General features: G+C 38.1%; 1 protein-coding gene across 4 annotated transcripts in view; it reads left to right on the forward strand.

Moving 5' to 3' along the window:
- Window positions 1–13,954, forward strand: part of kif20b (kinesin family member 20B) — a 59,954-nt gene extending 46,000 nt beyond the window's left edge. For 2 of the 4 annotated variants that reach the window (XM_012966774.3, XM_012966777.3), the window contains exons 29-35: window positions 1,641–1,748; window positions 3,432–3,641; window positions 4,197–4,265; window positions 9,313–9,414; window positions 9,894–10,032; window positions 10,156–10,301; window positions 12,529–13,954. In XM_012966774.3, coding sequence (XP_012822228.2) covers window positions 1,641–1,748; window positions 3,432–3,641; window positions 4,197–4,265; window positions 9,313–9,414; window positions 9,894–10,032; window positions 10,156–10,301; window positions 12,529–12,606 — 852 coding nt within the window. In that variant the 3' untranslated portion in view covers window positions 12,607–13,954. The remainder of the gene's footprint in view (window positions 1–1,640; window positions 1,749–3,431; window positions 3,642–4,196; window positions 4,266–9,312; window positions 9,415–9,893; window positions 10,033–10,155; window positions 10,302–12,528) is intronic. The other 2 variants (XM_012966778.3, XM_004915883.4) reach the window with 2 other exon arrangements.
- The last annotated feature ends 7,981 nt before the right edge of the window (window positions 13,955–21,935 follow it).

Consider the following 21,935-nt stretch of genomic DNA (forward strand, 5'->3'; position numbering starts at 1 on the left):
CAATGTTATTAGAGGTCACCTCGAATCACCATGACTTGTAAAAAAGCAGTCTGCCTGCATCAATGTGCCTTTATATTGTTATAGAAGTCCTTGGTGACTTATACTAGTGTTTTTTTTATTTTCTTGTGTCCAAAATGATGGGGAACACAAACTTGAAGGATACAAAAGTTATAGCAAATTTGTTTAGGCTTTCAAAATCAGCGTGCAAGTCAACTATTTTCCAAATACTACTGTGCCAGAAGCACTTATTATCACACTCTACAAGAATTGCAAATATATTTATTAAGAACATAATGACATTTTATTGTTTTAATAATTGATGTGTAGCCCTCTGATTAAGCAGAGAAACCCTGTGACTGCTGTCAATTTGCTTGATTTGGCATTTGTTTAATAGCATGCTTATTCCTATTCTTCTAACAGAGGGCTGTGATTAGCACTTGCTGCGACCAAGAAGGGGGCGCTAATAAATGTGCAGGCAGTCATGCATAGAGCAGTGAGTGGCAGCTGATAGATTTGTGTGCTAGTCTGTGCTGTGGTGCAGGAAACATTTGACTAATATAAAAAAAAAAAAAACCCAAAAAACTTTAAACCTGGGATGATCTGAACTTTTCAGCTTGTTACCCAGTGACCAAAACTCTCCAGGCACTGACTAAGGGTGACTTAAAGGGGAATTTATTGAAGAAATAAATCCACTAATCTGTGTTTTAATGACATTTTTTAAATATAATTTTTAACATCTAATTATCTGTATGTTTATCAAGCCAACATTTTGTTTGGCTGACTGCCCACGTGCTGTTATTTGCTGACAGATTTTATCTGCTCTAACTGTCTGATTCCAGCATTTGTCAGCTGCTTGGCTTTCCTGATAAGGGTTCTTTCTGTAATTTGCTTCTCCATGCTTTGTCTACTAAATTTTTTTTGAAGCATTAAATAAACCCAACACTATTATTTTGCCTCAAATAAGAATTTTATATTATATTTAGGTTCACGTACAAGGTACTGTTTTATTATTACTGGGCAAAAGGTAATAATTTTTTTTTTTTTTTTTTTTTTTTTTTTAAATGATTTGCTGATAATGGGAGATGCCCTGGAATATAGGTTTCTGGATCATGAATCCCATACCTGTACTTGTGAACTGCTTGGTTGGGTCATTGGAAAAGAAATGTAAGGTTAAGGAAGCACACTAACAAACTATTTATATATCAGAAACTGTAAAAGAAATATACAGGTATGGGATTCCTTATCCGGAAACCCGTTATCCAGAAAGTTCAGAATTACGGAAAGGCCATCTCCCATAGACTCCATTATAAGCAAATAATTCTAATTTTTAAAAATGATTTCCTTTTTTTCTCTAACAATAAAACACTACCTTGTGCTTGATCCCAACTAAGATATAAGTTTGTTAGTTTTGCCTCCTTATCGGAGGCAAAACAAGCCTATTGGGTTTATTCAATATTTAAATGATTTTTAGAAGACTTAAGATATGGAAATCCAAATAACGGAGAGATCCCTTATCCAAGAAATCCCAGGTCCCGAGCATTCTGGATAGCAGGTCCTATACCTGTACTAAAACTGTAAAAGAATGTCTGCTAAGATTTAACAGCTGAAAGTCAATACTGTACATGAAACTGTTTCTCCAGGAGGGAACAGAAGAAAAGACAGAGACTGTTAAACCTGAACAAGTTAACCGGGAGCTCAACAATACAAAAATCTCTGTGGACAGTTCCTCCTCTGCAGATGACTGCCAGGTCAGTACTTCAGCGCCGATCGTCATGATTGACTGTCATTATTTTTTTTCATGTTCTCTTTCATAATGATGCACAATACAATCAAAAGTATCTGACAAGAACGAAGAGTTCTATACGTGCCCATTTTGAATATACATAGGACATTAAGACATTTTGTGCACTACTCGGGTAATCCCAGTGGTTGCCAATAAAAAAGGCAACCATTTAGGAGGTTTTATTATTTATTGAAAATGTTGTATATTGCAAAGTATACAAGGCAATATTATCACAATATTATCACAATAAAGGTTCATCTCTAAATGTTATATATCCATTTAGATCTAAATAAGCCCATGAGTCTTGCAATGAGTTCATAGTTCCATATCATAGTGCCTGGGGACAGACATTTTTTTATGTTCCCAGACCTCTACTGATTATTTTCTATAGTTATAAAGTATATAGGTTCACTTAAAAGTAATATAGAATAAACAACAAGATTGTTTGTTCCTCGGTCTTGTACCAGATAACGTGAATGTCTGTCAGTCTGCGTTGTAATTGTTACCGGTTCCCTAGTGGGAATCCCTGGTGATTATTTATCTGCCAGAGGTTAAACCATTTTGTATTCTCTTACTTTTTTTTTGTCTCCAGCCTTCTAAGGGCTCTGGCACACGGGGAGATTAGTCGCCCGCGACAAATCTCCCTGTTCACGGGTGACTAATCTCCCCGAATTGCCATCCCACCGGCAAAAATGTAAGTCGGCGGTGGGATGGCACACGCTGCCCTGGCGATTTCGGCAAATCGGCGAAGTTGCCTCGCGAGGCATTTTTGGCGTTTTGCCACCGCGTGTGCCATCCCACCAGCGACTTACATTTTCGCTGGTGGGATGGCAACTGATGGCAACTCGGGGAGATTAGTCGCCCGCGAACAGGGAGATTTGTCGCGGGCGACTAATCTCCCCGTGTGCCAGAGCCCTAATATTCAAGCACTATTATGTGGAGAGGAGGGTTTGGCATTCCCTTAATGGAGTGGCGTATTGAACCCAGGGGGTCCATATTTTCTGAAATTGCTTTTGTCTATCATTTAGTATGCTTTTAAGTTACATTTAGCAGTTTTAACCATGAAAGCAAGCAAGTTGCAGGTGAAACTTAGACCCTGTGTAAAAGCAGTATAATGAAGCAGTAGAATACTTAATCAATTGGATGAAAGTGAGTGTAGGACTGGCCAGACAGGGGATGACTCACGTTTTTTGGCGGATATCAGCTAAACGGGGCTGCATCCGAGCGTATTCCATTCATTCGGGTACAGGCACAGGTAAGAGCAAATTGTGCGATGCCGCATTTTTTTGGCAAGTGTTTTCCAGCTTGCCGAAAATATACGCCATACACATGGTGTGGCAAACCCATTCTTTGCCACCAAGTAGGAAAAAAATTGTCAAAAATATAATTCTACACTGTAGCCTTATAGCAATTTTGTAATGTAACTAGCGACCCTAGCCCAAATCTACTCTTCTAGGCAGATGGTAATATTATATGGGTAATATGTACACGTATGCCATTATTGACGCCAGTCAGCTTAAAAAGTGCAGCACATATTTTTTTTTTCCACCAAATGTTGGTATACTTGAATCCTGGAAAGAGTGTTATGGATAAAAATATGAAACAAAGCTATAGGGAAATTTTTTGAAATGCCTTCTTTATCTTCTAGTCACAAGGTGGGTCAGACACTGTATTAGATTCTTCCGCAATATCGACTGAATTTGGCAAGGTCAGCAGGTTCCCAAGACCAGAGATGGAAATTCATTTTAGCCCAATGCGACCAAACAAAATGGAAGTGAAACATCATGGAGAAAGTTCCCCAAGAACAGTCAAAATCACTCGGACTACAAGGAAAAGGAAGAGTGATGAGATGGAGCAGGTGATTTGCCTTTGAATGCCAACAGTTCTAGATATATGTTAATATATGTAAATATCTGACTCCTATTATATACAAGGCTGACTTTGGTACATTCTGTACTTTATTTCTTTAACCCAGTTTGTTGCATAAATTGAGTTCAGTATATCACTGACATTTTGATAAAATACAGTTTTAGATTCGTTTTGACAACAGCAATTTGTCTAATATGGCATGTTATGTGTTGCCATTTACCTTCTGCAGATACGAAAGGTAACATTGCCTTAAAAAAGAAATCTGTAGAACTGACAGCAGATTTAGAACGTGTCAGCCCTGCTGACTGATCTGTGTTTACATCTCTGCAGTCCGTTCTGAATGTTTATTTATCTACTGGAAAATGTGCTGTATAATTGACACTTATCAAGTAAGGGGTTGTGTATTGTTCTGCCATCATTATGTTATTGCATAATTATTATTAGAGATTATCACAAGGGTGTTTTGAACAATTCTTTACTATCTGGTGGTCTATGTCAAGTGTTAAACATGAAATAATTATGTCTCTAATTGATTTCCTTTAAGAATATAATGCTCTCAAGCTGCTGGAAAATTAAATGTAAAGACAAAGCGGAATCTGGGGGCATTTGTCAGGTATTTGACTTTATTGCTGGGAGTAGGTGAATTTTGTTACTCATAAATCATCTTTCGTCTTATAGATCCTTTTCATCAATAACTATATAGTGTTTCTCTTTAGCTAAGGTAGTTTGCCACTTGTTTTGTTATGAGCATTTCCTTTTTTTTGCCTATTAACGTTATCAGGGTTAATTAATTTTGTACACCCAAAGGAATGATAAAGTTCATAGCGATCATAAACAACGTTGTAACTGACCGTAGCATTGTTATAGGCTTCATAAAGAGATTGCTGGCCCTTGTGTATAGTTGACTTTTTATAGTGAAAGTTAATTAACCGGGACACTTTGGGGGGATTTTAGAATTCTAGATTCCTTGTAGCTGTCAGCCTTAGTCTCATGTACATTTTATTTTATTCCAAACCTGGGATTGTATTAAATGAATCACTTCACGTGAAACATTTGTAACAAAAGCTGTAATGAAGCAGATTTTAAAAGCTTAAAAGTGCAGTATGCCATTTTTAAAGGAGAACTGAACCCTTCACAGGAATATGGCTGTAAATGCTATATTGTATATACTGAGCTTAATGCACCAGCCTAAAGTTTCAGCATAAAGGTCTAGGACTTGTATTTTAGGAGTGTCACTCAGATGCTCTGGGCAGCCACTGAGAATCAAAGCTTAGGGCTACTCAAAAATCATTAAGCAGAAAGGGCTTATTAAGTTCTGATGCTAACCTTACTGGTTTGAGAGCTGCCTCACAGTGTGAACCTAAATAAATTACTAATCAGCCTTATATGGTGACATTTATAGTTTATGTATACTGTATATTATGTGCCAGTCCCTAAGCTCAGTGACAGCAGCACAGAATATGTGTTGAGAATTAGCAGAAATTAAGATAAGTAGCTACTAGGGAACAATTCTTCTCAGCTAAAGGGCTGTGGTTTCCTTGGGTTGGAACTGAACCCTAAAACATAATGTACAACATTTCTAGCCTAAGTTTTTAGTTAAGCTTTAGTTCTCCTTTAAACATAAGCTCAACGAATAGGGCTTGTGCTCAATATACACTATGCTCTACTTTCAATCACAAAATAGCTACAGATTTTATTTATTGCACTAAAAGAGAATAAAACCAGCTTCACTTAAGCACATTCTGTCACTTCTGTGACAGTTGCTTTTTGTCTCAAAGGCTACATAATAAGAAAGGAAGGGGGTTATCTATACCAAGTGCCTTTTAACAAATTAGTGAAAAAAAACATTGGTGCTTTAGAATGGCAAAAAGGAAAGACATGTTCAAAAGAATTATTTAAAAATGGCTAATGCTGTTTATAAAAAAAAAATGACAAGCCTTGTTACAGCTAAAAGAAGAGAACACTATACAGTACTGAATTCCAGTGAGGCACTTTCTCTATTGTCCTGTAATTAAATATTCAAGGTTCCCGGCATTTATTTTTTTTTACATAACTTGCTGAAAAGGAAATGACGCCATTACCTGTGTAAAGATGTGCTTGTAATATGCCATGGCAGAATGGAAGCTTTTCTACCCTGTTTTACACCAAGACGCTGGAAACAATTCTGTAGTTGCAGAGTAGATTGAAATGCACACACACATTTCTCTAATAACCTCACTTCCTAAGCCTAGTTATTATGCTGTGTAAAAAAGGCATCTTTTTTTTTTTCAAGTGTTTTTTCTTCCACTGGAACGTAAGTAAAATAACGTCGTAAAATCTATCATTCTGAGGGCAAAATTCGGCATCTATTTTACACAGGTTTTACATCGTTATTTTGGTGAGGTTCGTTTTACACAGTATATTATTTATTATTATTATATATTTTGTGATTATATATATTAGAGACCCCCAAGTGTGCTCATTCATTATACACTTACTTTAGGGGTCTCGCTGCATTCTACAGAGTGCAATGCCGATGGGTGCAAAGCATACTGTCTGCCATAGGGCAAGAAGTAAGTACAGGATGCCATTGTGGCCTGGGCCCACTGGTGCTCCCTAATGTCCATGCCTGAATGATGCACATATTAAGGGGTTAGATGGAGGATGTCTACATCCCTCTCCATGCCCACCCCCTTATGTAAAAGCAATGAGAGTGCTGTAATCATGGATTCTCTTTTGAAGCAAACACCTTCAGCAATTTTTCGAGGTAGAGAGTAGGGCTCAAAGTGCAAAAAACATGCCTCCACATTCCTTTTTGGAGAGAGAACCCCTTTGTTATTTTTTTTTTATTTTTTTTTAAAGATACAGGGTAGGACTTAAAGTAAAAAAAAATGGAGAATTGTGCCCATTTTTTGTTTTGTTTTTTGCATCTTGCACCCCAAAGTCTATGAATCTACATATTACCAATCTCACACAGAACAGTAATATTATCAATTTTGCCTTAATATTTTGGGACATAAGAGAATTGTCTCACTGCACCGTAGCCCTATTACCTTCCATTTGTATTAGTTAATCATTATTTGTTTTGCCTTGTGATCTTCCCATTTCATATTATTAACTTAGATGATGAGACACTAACACAAATCTTGTTTGTTACTGCAGTCTATCACCTTACGGCAGTGCTGTCCAACTTCTGTGGTACCCGAGGACCTACATGGGTGAAGGGGCAATAATGAAAGGCAGTTTTGACCACTCCCTATTTTAAACCAAAGCTACATTTAGCCACACTGATTTTATCACAAGAGCTTTTAAGACTATACGGACATTAAGATTTGGTGCTAATGCAGGGATATTACCCTATGCTCATATGTTAAAGAAGTTTATTTTGTAATATTAAGAAATGCCCTTAATCCATATGCCTCCTCCTCCCCTGTAGATACAGGCAGTATAGGGCAGGCAGAGTATGGCACACACAGGCGGCATAGGGCAGGCAGAGTATGGCTCACACACAGGCAGCATAGGGCAGGCAGAGTATGGCTCACACACAGGCAGCATAGGGCAGGCAGAGTATGGCACACACAGGCAGCATAGGGCAGGCAGAGTATGGCACACACAGGCAGCATAGGGCAGGAAGAGTAACAGTTTGTGCAGCAGTACATGCAGTGGCACAATGCCAGCGCTGCTTCTACAGTCTTTCTGAGGTGTGAGCAGGTGAACAATGCAGTTGCCTACAGTCTGAGGTGTGAACAAAGCAGGGGGTTCAAGGTGTAAACAATACCAGGGGCTTACAGCCTGAATCTAAGGTGTGAACAATGCAGGGGGCCATTAAGTCATGCTTACTCAAAGGTAAGCGGTCACAGCAGCCAGGCAGGTGGGGGCCACACAAGGGTGGGTGGGCATGGGGTGCCAGTTGGACAGCTTTGACTTAAGGTTGCAATGTCAAATGCAAGCGCTGGGAATTGCCTCAAATTTTTCCCATTGTGGAAAGTAATCATTGCTGGTGTTCCACGTGTGTGTTGATTCTCCTTCTGTACTATCAGAAACGACCTGCAACAGTGATAGTCTGTCACTGCTGCTTTTCCAAGAGTGTAATAAAACTGTTGATTGTGACATTAACCTGCAGGGAGTACCCTACATATTCTAAATGAATATATATATATATTATATATATATATTATATATAGCTTTACCAACGTCATGCCTCTCTATATATGAAACCATGCCTTTCCCTGATACTAAGGGGGTCAGCATAACTGAGCTGGGAAGAACTGACATAAATATAAGTATAAAATAAGTGCACTGACGCTTATAATCAGTAACATGGGGAGATTTGGTTTCCATGCTGATGGCGGGGAATTGCAAATTATTAGCAAATAAATCATTTAATATTATATATGCCCATAAGGAATACTAAATATTGAAATTATCATTTTTCTGGCCAGTTTAATAGCAAGAGAGCAATAATAAACTTTATAGACCACAGCGCTGCACCTGAAAGCATTGCAAAGCCAGATGCAAGGTCTCGGCTGCAAGTGTAATGATGTATTGATCCTCATAGTAGCAGCTCCCTATTGAAGGCCAAGGCTCTAAAGCTTTGTTCCCAATGAACTAAATGGCAAGCACTTTCTTTAGCTCTTTATACTGAGCTTATACAGCTGCATATTCATTTGTAATTCCAGCATTAATCTCTGCAGTCACATAGGACTCACTGGTAAGGTTACAGAAACTATGGAAAGAGGTAACCATCCAAATGGTCACAGTACAACACTCTTCTTGGATGGCCATGCTGAATATTAGAGTCTCTAGAACTGGCAGAGACTTTGTTAACAAGTTGGAGCTATGATATCGGGAACCATAGTTCTACAAGATCTAAAGTGCACCAGTTTGTTTACTGTGTGCTTTTTATATAGAAAATGTTTCACTTACTTGTTTCTCTCTGCATTGTATAAACCACCCAGTGCCGTGAAGGGTAAGTATGTTGACATCAAGAGCACTGTGGTACTGAGAATATAAACTGACTCAATTTGCTTGAAATTTCCAGATTTGTTGCTGAGTCCCTTGAGAATTCTTAATCCTTCATACTTAGCAACTGCTGCTACTTCTTCATAAAGCCTATTTTAAAGGTCTCTTCTCCTTTCCTACTGCCCTGAGAGTGCCAAAGATCTATGTTTGTATTTTTACTGTACCATATTGCACCCACTTTGTTATGGTTATAACATTTTTTTTGTGGGAAGACTAAGGGTGAAGTCACATGGAGCTACTAGTAGTGGCTACTTTTTCACGGCTACTAAACACCAGAAAATAACCTGCCATTGACAATACTGAGAACTGCCTCTTCTAAAACACACGTAGAGACAATCGGTAAATGATCAACATTGTCTACTTTAGTGGCCACGACAAGTAGCTGCTACTTAGTAGCTTCATGTATCTTCACCCTTAGATGACAGTAATATTTATGAATATATTTTCTTGTAGGGATTTTACAGCAGAGTCCTGGGTACTTGGATGAGACATATGTGAAGCCTTATTGAAAAGCACGGTTCTAGCTGCTGGGTAGTTACAACTTCCAGCACCTTGGAAGCATGGCTGCTTTCTTGGAGCTAAAGTTACAAAACAGCTGTGTGAACTACTCCTGTTTCTGTTTTTCAGATACATCTGTGTTTTGTTTTTCTGTTCTGTAGGAAGCTGTAAAGAGTGAAAATAAGAAAAACACCATATCAAGGGCAGGTGTAAAAACTCCGTCCTCACAGTCCACCGTTGCCACTAACAAGAGTGAAACAAAGGTTTGTGTCAGTTCTTTATACAGAACATTTTAAGCTGTTCATGATGCTCCTGCTCTCATTGGACTACTGATTTGCTGTGAGTGTGCTGATATCACAGAATCACATACTGATCTCCCCTGCAACTTTGTGTATATATCCCCTACATATTCCCCAGTATGGGGGATGTGCAGTCCTGGCAGAGTTCATTATTCATATCACATTAAATGGTGCATCAATTTTTAAGCTACCTTGTTTGTGATTGTGGTATCCTACCCCCATATGTAATAAAAGGCATTAAGTGTGCCCAGGAGCAGTAACCCATAGCAACCAATATGATGTATGGTTTTAAACAGGTGACAAGTAAATGCTACCTGCCGATTGGTTGCTATGGGTTACTGCTCCTGGGCAAACATAGAACGTTGTATTACATAACCTCATTAGCATTTTATGTTAAAACAGATAATTTTCTGGTTAATTAATTTTATTTGATGTATTTGTAGAGAGTTCAGAGAAGTACGCTGAAAAAGCAGCCGTCTGTTTCAAGTACAGTGAGTACAACTTCTGCAAGGAAAAAAGATGGAACCCTGCAAAAGCTTGGCGATTTCTTGCAAAGCTCACCTTCCATTTTCCAGACAAAAGGTACTGTCCGATCTGTGTTGTGCTGTTTCTTTTTTTTTTTTTTTTTTTTTTACTGAAGGCACTTTTTCCCCTTTATGTTGTGAAAATGTAAAACTGTCCTTTTTTTTTTTTTTTAATAAATAGCAAAGAAACTACTTGAAACAATTGCTGCCCCTAAAGCTCTGGATGTTGGAATCTGTAAAGCCGAGAATGATAATAAGCCCAAGAAAAATAGAAGAAAATTATACACTACTGACATCTCTGTGCCACTGGACATCCCTGCCAATTCTGTGAGTACAAATTATATTTTTACTTGGTGTTACACAGTTCAACATGCATTTGGACACATCGCTTCTTGTTTATAGATACATTAGCAAATATATGTGCTTGAGTGGGGTTCCTCCAGGTACTCTGGCTTCCTTCTACACTTAAAGAACCCTACAGGCAGGTTATTTCACATCTGGAAGTTTAGATGGTGTTTATGCACCTTTTCTACCTAAACCAAGCTGAATGAGCTTGTGTCAAAAAGGAGGTATATTTTCCCCCAATAGGCATAAAGTACTGAGCTAAAGAATGTTCATACAGTACAAGAGAGCTAATGTGGCAATACAGAAGCTGCAATAAGTAGAATACTAAAGGCATATTATATAAATGTCACTTACCACTTACGAGAAAAAATGGCTTTGACCTTTACAGTGCATTTCATCTGGCAAACTAGTGACTTGCACTTATATACAAGCTATGTCACTAATTTCTTACTAATGGAGACAAGCAAAAGAAAAAAAGTGCTGAAAATGAATTTCAAATGCTGCTAATAATCATGAGTTTTACCCATAACTCCCTCCCAGATTAGGAGGTAGCCATTCCACTACTCCTCTCAAGCATTTGCTTTGTGAATGTGGAGTAGGGCAAGCTAAATTATCATGCTTCCTGTTGTACCCTAAAGAAAAAAGGGTAGCAATTAGGGTTATAAAATGGCGAGCACATATGATATATGGGATAGGGAGTCATATGATTTCTGAAGAGGATATGGAATGTCTTATTTGGCAGTTTGGTAGATGCTTGGGGGGGACAAGGTAATAGCCAGATATGTGCTTGTTAAAATTTGTTTTTATTTTAAGGTATTTTAGAGAAATTGTTTCAAGTTGCTTTATCCAAGATTTGCCCTCAACACATTGTAACATTACATTGTAACCTGTATGGGTATAGGTTAAGGTACTATCCATAATAGTATTAGCGCATTACTTTTTCTGTAATCCAGAATGCTTGGGACCTGGGATTTTCTGGATTATGTAAAAACCTTCCACCTGCAGCCAATTGATTTTATAATTTTATAGGGTCATGAAAATACATGTTTTACAAGGCAATAGTGCATTATTTCATCATATCTATTTATTTATATATATATATATATATATATATATATATATATATATATATATATATATATATATATATATAAAGTTCCAAAAGATTTCAGCACTCCCACGAATCCTCAATCAAATGACCCAGGTGCTACCCACTTGGCATACTCACACAAAATCCCACATAGGCAGGTGCTTACTGGGAAAATTTACTAAAACCTTTTTCAAGACCAGAATACTAGTAATACAAACACTGATTTACATATAGAAGTGTTTGTATTACTAGTATTCTGGTCTTGAAGTCCTTATAGTGTCTGCACTCCAAAGCTTAGTGGCCGGCACACCCTTAAAATTTGTCATAAGTTTATTTAAGACATATTGTTTTAAAAGAATCCGACATTTCGGTCCTCAACAGGACCTTTCTCAAGGATGTGTATATGTATAAAAAATATATATATGTATGTATGTTGAACCCCTAATTTTCCTCAAATGTATGTCTTCCTGGACTTAAAGACCCCTTTTTCATAGTCACATACAAGCATTTTTTCTTTCTTAGATTTTACGTTTCCAGAATTTATGCTGTTTTGACAGTCTTCTGTAAAATTAGGCTTCTACTGAATACATAAACCTCCCAGTTCATAGGAAAATATTCTGAATGCTGCCAATGGGAAAATGGTGCCACTAGCCAAATATTAAATACACGTCAACAATAAATGGTGCTTTATTGGACCTCTTGGATGTCAGTTACAATCTGTGTGCATTGCCAGCAAATACTGAATAACCCTTTGGGCGCCATTAATCCACATCCCCACACAACATGCAGCGTCATTTAAAATGAAATGGTGGAAATGTAGAAAGCACTGTAATTTCTTGCACATAAGGGGTTAACAAATCTAACAAAGAAATTAATTATCTAATGGGGAAAACTGCAGGAAAGAAAATGGGAGTTTTGACAGTGGATATGATTGCCTGTATCAACTAAATGCTCCATGAACGTGTATCTCTCAGATAGCGCTCTGTTCTGCAGCTTTCTCTAAATGAATAAGGATGGGTAAATATAAATACACTGGCTCACTGAAATTATATGTCTGCTAGCATTAGTCAGAGATGATATTTATCTGCTAGAAAAACTCACTAATGCTCTCTCTTTCAGATCGTTATGGACACAAATGAGAAGGAGAGTGATCACCTCATCATGAAAAGGCGCTTAAGAACAAGAACCGCTAAATAAATACTGTTATTAGCCTATCATTTTTTAACCATGTACATAAGTGTAATATTGCTGCTGATTTTATGTTGCTATCCTGTAAAAGCTGCCTGAGAATGTTTTATAATTTCTTTTATTGAACTAAATGTTAACGTTTTTATTTTGGAGCCACACAGCCACTATCATAATGACTGTAATGTCCATTAGGTACATTTATATCTCTTCCAAAATAGCCCACCTATGTAAGTGTGTATAATATTCAGAATAACATCTGTAGAAAAACTGCACTGATGTGGCCTACTTTCTTCTCATTTGTCATTAAAGTGGATGGGACACAGCTGCTGGTGACAAATTTGGTGCTTCCTGAGAGAGAGTTGGGGTCATTTGCACAAATTTGCATGTGGCAAGTGACAAATGCCAACCAATCAGATGTTTGCTTCCATTGTTCTGCCTGCATCTGGCTATAAAAAAATAAAACTTATCACTGGTTGGCTGCTATGGGTTATTGCCCAGGTGCAATTTTGCCCCAGTAAGTTATTAGAAAAAAAAAGTGTGGTGATGCCTTATTTGCAGTTAAACTCTAATGGGTATAGGAAAAAAGCACTGGATTATTATGAAGTTAGGGTCAGATAGGTGATTTAAAAGGGCAATAAACCCTCTTGTTCTCAACATAAGCAATGAATAGGGCTTGTCCTGGACTATTATTTTAAATAACATCAAAATAACTCAGCAGCACAGTGAGAAGCCCTCTGTATAAACAACCCCCACCCTTCCTCCAGCTGCAGTTGTTGTTTTGAATGTTTCTGTATAAACTGGGAAGTAGAAAATGATCTTACTTTCAATTTCAGATTATGCCCTGTTTTGTGCAAAAAAAAATGCAAGCCATACATAGTTTTTATTTAAAATGATAGGCAAAAAGTCATTCATGCTACTCATTAGGCTAAAAGTGAAACATGCTCTATACTGCCCCTTTGACTTACCCCTCTAGATAATTAAAACAAAGACTTCTACTTTTAACCACTGAGGCGAAGGGAAAAGATGGCTGCATGTTAATTTGTCTTTTTGCCCAGCTTCCATTTGTAAAATATAAAGGTACTATTTTGGCTTCCATGTTTGAATGCAGTGTTATGAAAGCACATGCTTCTGAGAGGATAAATTGTCCCTTTCCCCTGAAGTACATATACGCCACCAACACTACTGTATATATTCTCTTTCAGTGCTCTCTTTGGGAAGTTGTTGGCAGTCGTTAGCCACTGGCTTTTTATATCTCTGTTTCTTAAACTCTGTTTCAAATCAACAAACTGTACCGGTTAATCCAAATTGTGCCTGTAAACACACTATTCAATAATAAATCAACCACTTTTATACCTTACAAATTGAGTCAGTGCCCATTCGATCCTCAGTGGAAACCCAAACGCGCATTGCTGCGTAACTGAGCATTCTGGTAAAGTGGGTCTTAAATAATGAATCTGATAAGATCTGAGTCTCTCTCGTGTATTCTGCTCCTGTAATTAAGAAAAAGCCAAACATATATCAAAGTCAGCCCATAGCCAATAGACTTGGCTGCGTAGGAATACAAAGTAGCTCTCAGGTGTGAGCTTAGAGTTCAAGTTGGAGCTCTTTGTCACATAGTTAGCTTCAATGTGAAAAAAAATCTTGGTTCTTTCAGTGGTTCAAGTATAAAAATGCAGCATCTCACATAAATGTTTACAAGAACTACTGAGAATGCAAAGTCTCCCGTTTTCTTGCGTATATCGGCTACATGTGCCTGCACCTGAGCGTATCCCATTCATTCGGGTGCAGGCACAAGTAGCAGACGTAGGGCTGAATTTCCGGCAAGCGTTTATCCGCTTGCCGAAAATTTCAGCCCTACGCCTCGTGTGGCATTAGCCTTACAGGGGTTTTCTGTTTTGTGGTCAATTCCAAAGGAATCATGAAGGTACAGATATGGACTTTTAAGCTGCAAATTTGCAGGCTTTGCTTCAATTGGGGTAGGGGAGGGAGGCACAAATGCATGCATGTCCTGTAGTTCTGCGTTTAAAGTGGTTTTTCACCTTTAAGTTAGTTTTAGTATGATGTAGAGTGCTATTATGAGACAATTTGCAATTGGTCTGTTTTGTGCCTTTTGTTCAGCAGGCCTTCAGTTTGGAATTTCAGTAGCTATCTGGTTACTTGGTCATTGCACATTATCCAGCAGAAAAGCAGAGGTTTGCTTTTCATAGACGCACATGATACAGGGCCATTTGTACACATATAGGGCACATTATCCAAATAGAACTGGATTATGAGCTGCCATGTAATGAGCATTCCAATTCATTACTTATCTTTTTTTGCTGAATCAATCAACCTAATAAATATGCAGTACATTTTGAATCAGTCCCTAAGCTTAGTAACTGACTGCAACACAGGTGGATCAGCAGAAGATAGGGAGCTAATAGGGGGGCATCTTAAGAGGCACCGATCTTCACTGCTGGGGGTACTATTTAGCTAAACAGCTATCAGGATGGTACAGTCTTAGTTACCTTAGAAACCAGGTAGTTGTTTGAATGAGAGACTGTATTATGAAGTGGGAAGGGACTGAATAGAAAGAAACAATACAAAGTAACAATTATAATCAAATTGTAGCCTCACAGTAACTGCTTTTGGCAGTGTTTAGTGACCCCCATTTGAAAGGATGTAGAAGAGGAAGGCAAATAATTAAAAAAACTATAAAAAAAAAATAATTGTAAAGATGCTATGCCTGAATAAAAGATCTTTTCTATGGATACTTATGCCGTGAGTGCTCTCTGTGGACTGGATGTGAATTGTTGGTCAGTACGAATGGAGAAGTTGTGCTCACCACTACATTTAAAATCATTAGATGGGGGTGACCACAAAATACATACAGACAGCAACAACAAATGCTCTGCACTCACCTATTACCAATATATACAGGACATTAAGACATTTTTAAGCTACTAAGAAATGCCCTCCCCTTTAAGCAAACAGGGATTGTTTGTCCATATATTACAAGAAGGCCATCTCTCATATAGTACATTTTAATCAAATATTTAATTTTTTTTTTTTTTTAATGAAAAAAAAACAAAAAACCAGTAGCTTGTAATTGTACAAGACAGATTAATTATATCTTAGTTGGGAGGTAAAAGTACCCTTTATTGGAGCCAACACAATGCTATTGGGTTTAATTCATGTTTAAATAATTTTTCAGTAGACTTAAGGTATGAAGATCCAAATTATGGAAAGATCCCTTATCTGGAAACCCCAGGTCCCAGGCATTCTGGATAATAGGTCCCATACGTGTATATTGCGCAGTATGGCACAAATAAGGAACAGAGTTCTGGTGGTATTGGATAGTTAGAAATGGACTGCCTAGTACCCTAGGAGCACCAGTCCGACATTGAATGCAGCAAAACTTTTTGAAACGGAAAAGCATTAATTTTTGGCCATTTACAAAAATGTGGTATAAATAAAACACTAGTATTTAGGTTGGTGGTAAGTACAAATGTATCTACTTAAGCAGATGTTACTGACAAATGTAAGCACGTTTATATGCTATGGCTGGTCTGTCTGTGCAGAGCCATGGGCTTATATCTCAAGGTCATACATTTGTTCATTACCATTTGTATATGTTTTCCCTGTATAATTTGCAATGCAATTCAGCTGCTGTGGGCTGTGTTTGAAAACAGAATATTATATATAAAGATAAATGGCAGATCTGTTCCAAGTATGGACAATTCGGAAGTCTGAGAACCCATCAGCTCCATTGCATTATTTGGCTTTGGTAATTTATTGACCCAATGACTGTTACCTTTTAGGGCCCCAACCTTTGCTTACAGCAGCCAATTGTCATGTACTGTTTGTGTTCTATTATTTGAGAAATAATAGAGATTGTGGGTGTAAGCAGTTATCGCTCTATGAAGCTCTTTACTTGCAGTCCATACTGACAACAATGGAGCAGATTTGTATAAGAACTGTAAGTACTTTTGTAATTTGCACTATGTGGCTCAGTTCAAATGATTCATGTATCATAATGCACAGTTCACTGTAAAACCTGTTCACGCACTACATACACTATTGTATGATAATTACTGATATTCACCTGAAAGTGCATCTCCACCCAAACTGGTTTTACATAATTACTGCAAATGTAATTCTTATTAACTTTCCAATATAAATTAATTCAAATGTTCAATCACTTTGAGGTTATTTGTAAATGTCATTGCAATTGAAAGCAATTTTTTCTCTTATTATTCCCTACTCTCCTTTCTGACTGCTCATGCCATTGAAACATTGTATTGGTAGCTGCTAACGATGTGGGTTTGGGGCAGCAAACACACATTATTGGCAGGCGGCAGACAGGCTTTAATCACACCTCCCGTAACTTCACTATGCCCTGTTTCACCTCCGTCTGGTGCTATTTATTTACTGTACTCACTCCGACATTGCACCTCCATCATTGACATCAGAGATGGGCGAGTTGAGTTGTAAGTAGGTAGGTTAGGGTCAGACTTGGCCAGTACATTTTATAACATTTATATTTGGTTTACAACCCCTTTAAAACCTCCCATGGGGCATTTGATTACCTGCATGGGGGTTCCTTTTAACTTAAGGTATGTAGTTAAAAGCTTATCCTGCCCCTAGATAATTCTCTCAGTAATACATCACTGTGGTGCCCAGGCATTTTTCCTCTCAGTGGGGGACTAGCACATTGTGTGTAATGAGTCAACAAAAAAACTTTGTTAAACACGAGGGACTAGTCCCCCATTTACATTGCCCTGAAATAAATATTCAGCTATTAAATCCTCCTTCCTGCCTCCATTTAGTGAAACTGAAGAGTAACCTCTGCTCCAAGAAATGCCGAGTGGGCGTAGTCCATTGCCTCAACCCACACCATCTACTACATTAAGCGACTTCCAGCATTAACATATTATTCTCTATTTGATGCAACGGATTATTTTTAATGGCCACTGCTTATTTCATTTGCCTTTCAGCTCAGTTTTCTGCTTGCATTCCATGCGGGGATTCTCGAGGACTGGAGCAGATAAATGGATAAGTGGCTGAAAGTCAGGACTTTACATTTAAGCACGGGGGGCACCAAATCCTGTACTGGAGAGGAGAGGCGCTGATTTCCTGATAGCCCCAACTGCTCATGCAGGGTTTGTGTCGGTGGTGAGACCCAAAGCTTCTATGATTGTGCAGAGGATGACTCCCAAGTACGCAGCCGTGCTGTTCTGCATTTTTAGGTTTAGGTTGGCGACAGGGGCAGTTTTTTAAGTTATGGAGTATGCGATAAGGGAGAGGTGAGGGGGGTCGAGGCAGGCCAGTTAAGGGGGGCTTTAATAGCTGGGGGGGGTTTAGTTCTCCTTTACACAATGAAATAATGGTTAACTCCATGAAGATTATCCTGTAATGCCTTAGCTTTCTATTAGGAAAATGTGAGAATAATTGACTACTAAATCTGAATATGTAGTCAGTTGCCCAAATGAACATATGGTATAAAGGTGATACCTTTATTGGCTAACTAAGATAATCATAGCAAGCCTTCAGAACATAATAGTTTGGTTTTTTTTCCAGCTTGAAAAAGGAACTAAAATGAAAGCTTGCTATGGTTATCTTAGTTAGCCAATAAAGGTATCACCTTTATACCACTTTTGTTATTTTTTATTTCAAAAGGGTTACCCTGTAATACTTACCACATTCTGTCCATGGGTAGCGTCCCATGTTGCTCCAGCTCTTTATCAAGGCCTCCCCCACTCAGGAACTCCATGAAGGCATGCTGCTGGTTACACAGACAAATGGAAAGAGTGGAGGAAGAAATGACACACACTTACAGCAACATAGTGTAGTACTTATTTTATCAATTACAATAATGTAAAGCCAAATAGGATGGGCCAAGAAATCTCTATTTTTATCAGCAATAAATCCCTCATGCTGTACATGCTGCAAAAAAAATGTTTCATATCATATGGCATTAGCTCATTAGCATTGTGGATAGCTAAAGGGGAATTCCTGCATTTTCCTATTAATTTCTGCAGACGTAATGCAACACTGGATATATAAATCCTGCATGCACATGTATGGGGGGAACAAGGCAAGCAGGCCTTATATGTCTGTGTATGGATTTCTACTGTATAATATGGTGTATGCATTTTAAAAAGGGCAAATCAGTTGTTTGTGTTTAAAGCTGGCCATACACGCACTGATAATATCGTACGAAACCTCGTTTCAAACGCGAGTTTTTCGTAGCCATTACGACTTGCGCGAAAAAACGCGAGTTTTTCGTAGCCATTCCGAAAGTTGCGCAAAATCTGGCGATTTTTTCGTAGCGCTAAAACTTGCGCGAAAAGTCGCGCCTTTTTCGTAGCGTTAAAACTTAAAAGGCGCTACGTTTCGCGCAAGTTTTAACTCTACGAAAAAATCGCGACTTTTCGCGCAAGTTTTAACGCTACGAAAAAAATCGCCAGATTTTGCACAACTTTCGGAATGGCTACGAAAAACTCGCGTTTTTTCACAAAAATCGTATTGGTAACGAAAAAGTCGCGATAATTTCCAAAAAAATCGCAAAATACTGATCATTACGAAAAAAACGCAATCGGACGCATTCGGCCTGTTCGTGGGTTAGTAAATGTGCCCCTAGGTGTTAATTCCAGGGTTCTCTTGCATTCATACCCCATGTATTTTGCACCTTCCACCTTACCAAGGAAATCAGGCACAACCAGAGTTGTAATGGAAGGTCCCAGTATAGAGGAGTGTCTATAGATTCAAGCATCTTTGTGAATAGCGCATAAATAGATGCAATTTTATTTGCAGCTTTGCTCTTTGCACAGCTCTTTGTGTTAGTGAATGAGCTAAATCTTATGTTGCTTTGACCATTGCCAGGTAAGGGCTAATGAATAGGCCGTATTATACGCACAGTAATGAAATGTATTGTTCTTCTGATTACAAACTGTTTCTCCTGCGTTGCTTTCCTGTTTCAGTGATAGTTGAATCCTGCCCTTAATTTATTCACTTTGCAAATGTACCAGATGTCTGTTTCTTTTTATAGATATGCAGGGTATAATCTTATTTTCTGCATATTCTGGTTTTCGTCTGTTTATGGCTCTGCGGTGCTTGTTATTTTTTATGAATATTTATATTTATCCTTCATCTTATACATCTTAGTGCACAGATTAAAAAGTCCAGATGTTAATTTCAACACAAAGCTGCTATGGCACCTGAAACCTCACTGAAATAGCCCGCAGATCGCACACAATTGTTAACACTGACCTTGACATATTCAGGGGAACTGTGGGCTTATTAACTAAATCCTGTAAAATTACTGCCATAAAAATGTTGTTAATTTGAAACCAGTTTTGTTCATTTGAAAACAGTAGGAAAAACATTCAACTTCCAACTGCATTGTAGCTGTTCCACCAGTGACGTTCTATATTGGTGTCTGCCATATTCTTTGTTCATCTATTTAAAGGGGACCTGTCACCCACACATAAAAAGTTGTATAATAGAAGTCCTTTGAAGATTTTTTTAATTAAATCATCTATACCTGTTATAAATGTATTTAAAAATCTGAGCTGTCAATCATATATTGCCTGCCCTGCCTCTATGCCGCAGGCATAGAGGCGGGGCAGGCAAAATATGATTGACAGCTCAGATTTTTAATAACAATTAATTTAACTTTCCATTCAGCACTTCCTATACATCACTTAGATGGCAAATGCATAAGACTTTGGGGTGATACAAAGCTTGCCTTAATAACAGTTTACACAAAATGGCGCCGGCCTGCTTGCTGTGACTACTAATTCCATGACTGAAGGGAAAATAAATTCAATAATTGAAATAGTGTAAGTAAAGTTTATTTTGCTCTGCTAATCTGATGCAAAAGGATTTGGAATTATTTCTTAGGGTGACAGGTCCCCTTTAAAGGGATGGCTCACTTTTAGGGTAAGTTGTTATATGATGCCCTATTTCTAGCAACTTTGCACTTGGTCCTCATTATTTATTTTCATTATTTGACTTCCTTCTGATTCTTTCCAGCTTTCAAATGGGGGTCGCTGACATCAGCAACGAAAAAACATTTGCTCTGTAAATGTACAATTGTATGTGTATTCTTTATCTGTCTATTACATCCAGCCTGGTTGCTAAGGTAAACTCTAGCAACCAGATAGCTGCTGAAATTCCAATTTGGAGATCTGCTGAACAAAAAATGTAAATAACTGAGAAACCACAACAAAATAAAAAAAATGCAAACCAATTGCAAATTGTCCCTTAATATCAATATATATTTCATACTAAAAGTAAAAAAAGTAAAATAGGCATGTAACTGATTCTGTTTGCCCAACCAGTGGTCCCCCCCCCACACACTTGTTGCTTATCTATCCCCCATTTCCTCACCCCCATTGTCACATGCTTCCTAGGCAACCAGGTTGGCAACCTCGCCCCGTGCGCAGATGGGCCACACACAGGGGCACGGTGGCTCCCTGGGTTGCCTAGGGTGTCTGGCTTGGCCCCTGGCATTCCCCTCTAGTATATCTAGAAGGGAGTGATGTGAGTACTGAGATGCCGGCTATAACATTTTGTCTGAGTAGGAATGAGTGACCTTTTTCTCAATTAACTTTTTTTAATAGAACGTTTAACTATTAGCAGTTTCAACTATTAATTAATTTTGCCTTCCCGTTGGCTTCAACAGATTATGACACAAAATTGCTGTTTTGAAATATTTAGCAAAGCAAAGCCAGCCAGTTTCGCTCATCGCTGGTCTTGAACCTGAATTTTGAGATTAAAGCCTAATTCTGGGCCTTAATTATTTCTTTGAGATATTGTCTACTTTTAACTGCATGCTCTAACAAGTGAATCCAAAATTAATTACTTAATATGAATATTTGTAAGTTATAGCTGTTAGAAACAGGTAACAAGGAAATTACAATAAGTGGTTGGGGAATCCCTGCCTAAAGTCCAGTTATGGGGAGATTTGGGGGTCATAACAATTTCTTGAAATCCATCTTGAAGGTCAATTAGATTGAGATTTGGGCTGAATACATATGTGTTGTCCTAGATATTTCTGGTTCTGAAACTGAATGGGTCGTGCAGCAGTGTTTTTCATATACCTGAAACCTAAAAGGGCCTGACCAAATGTTGGAGCCTAAAGGACCAAAAGGTCTGAAGAAGGGTGTCTCCTTTGCACACATATATCTGCACATTAATTAGAACCTTCACTAGATCCCCTGCACTCTAGAACCTCTTATTGACTCATGGGTCTCCCCCCTTACTATGCCCTGATGGGCAAACATGCAATGACAGTGCAACAAAATATACATTCAAGTTTTACATACAAAACACAACTTATTACTGCTATGGTA

The sequence above is a fragment of the Xenopus tropicalis genome, chromosome 7 (genome assembly GCF_000004195.4).
Source record: "Xenopus tropicalis strain Nigerian chromosome 7, UCB_Xtro_10.0, whole genome shotgun sequence".
Classification (NCBI taxonomy): Eukaryota; Metazoa; Chordata; class Amphibia; order Anura; family Pipidae; genus Xenopus; species Xenopus tropicalis.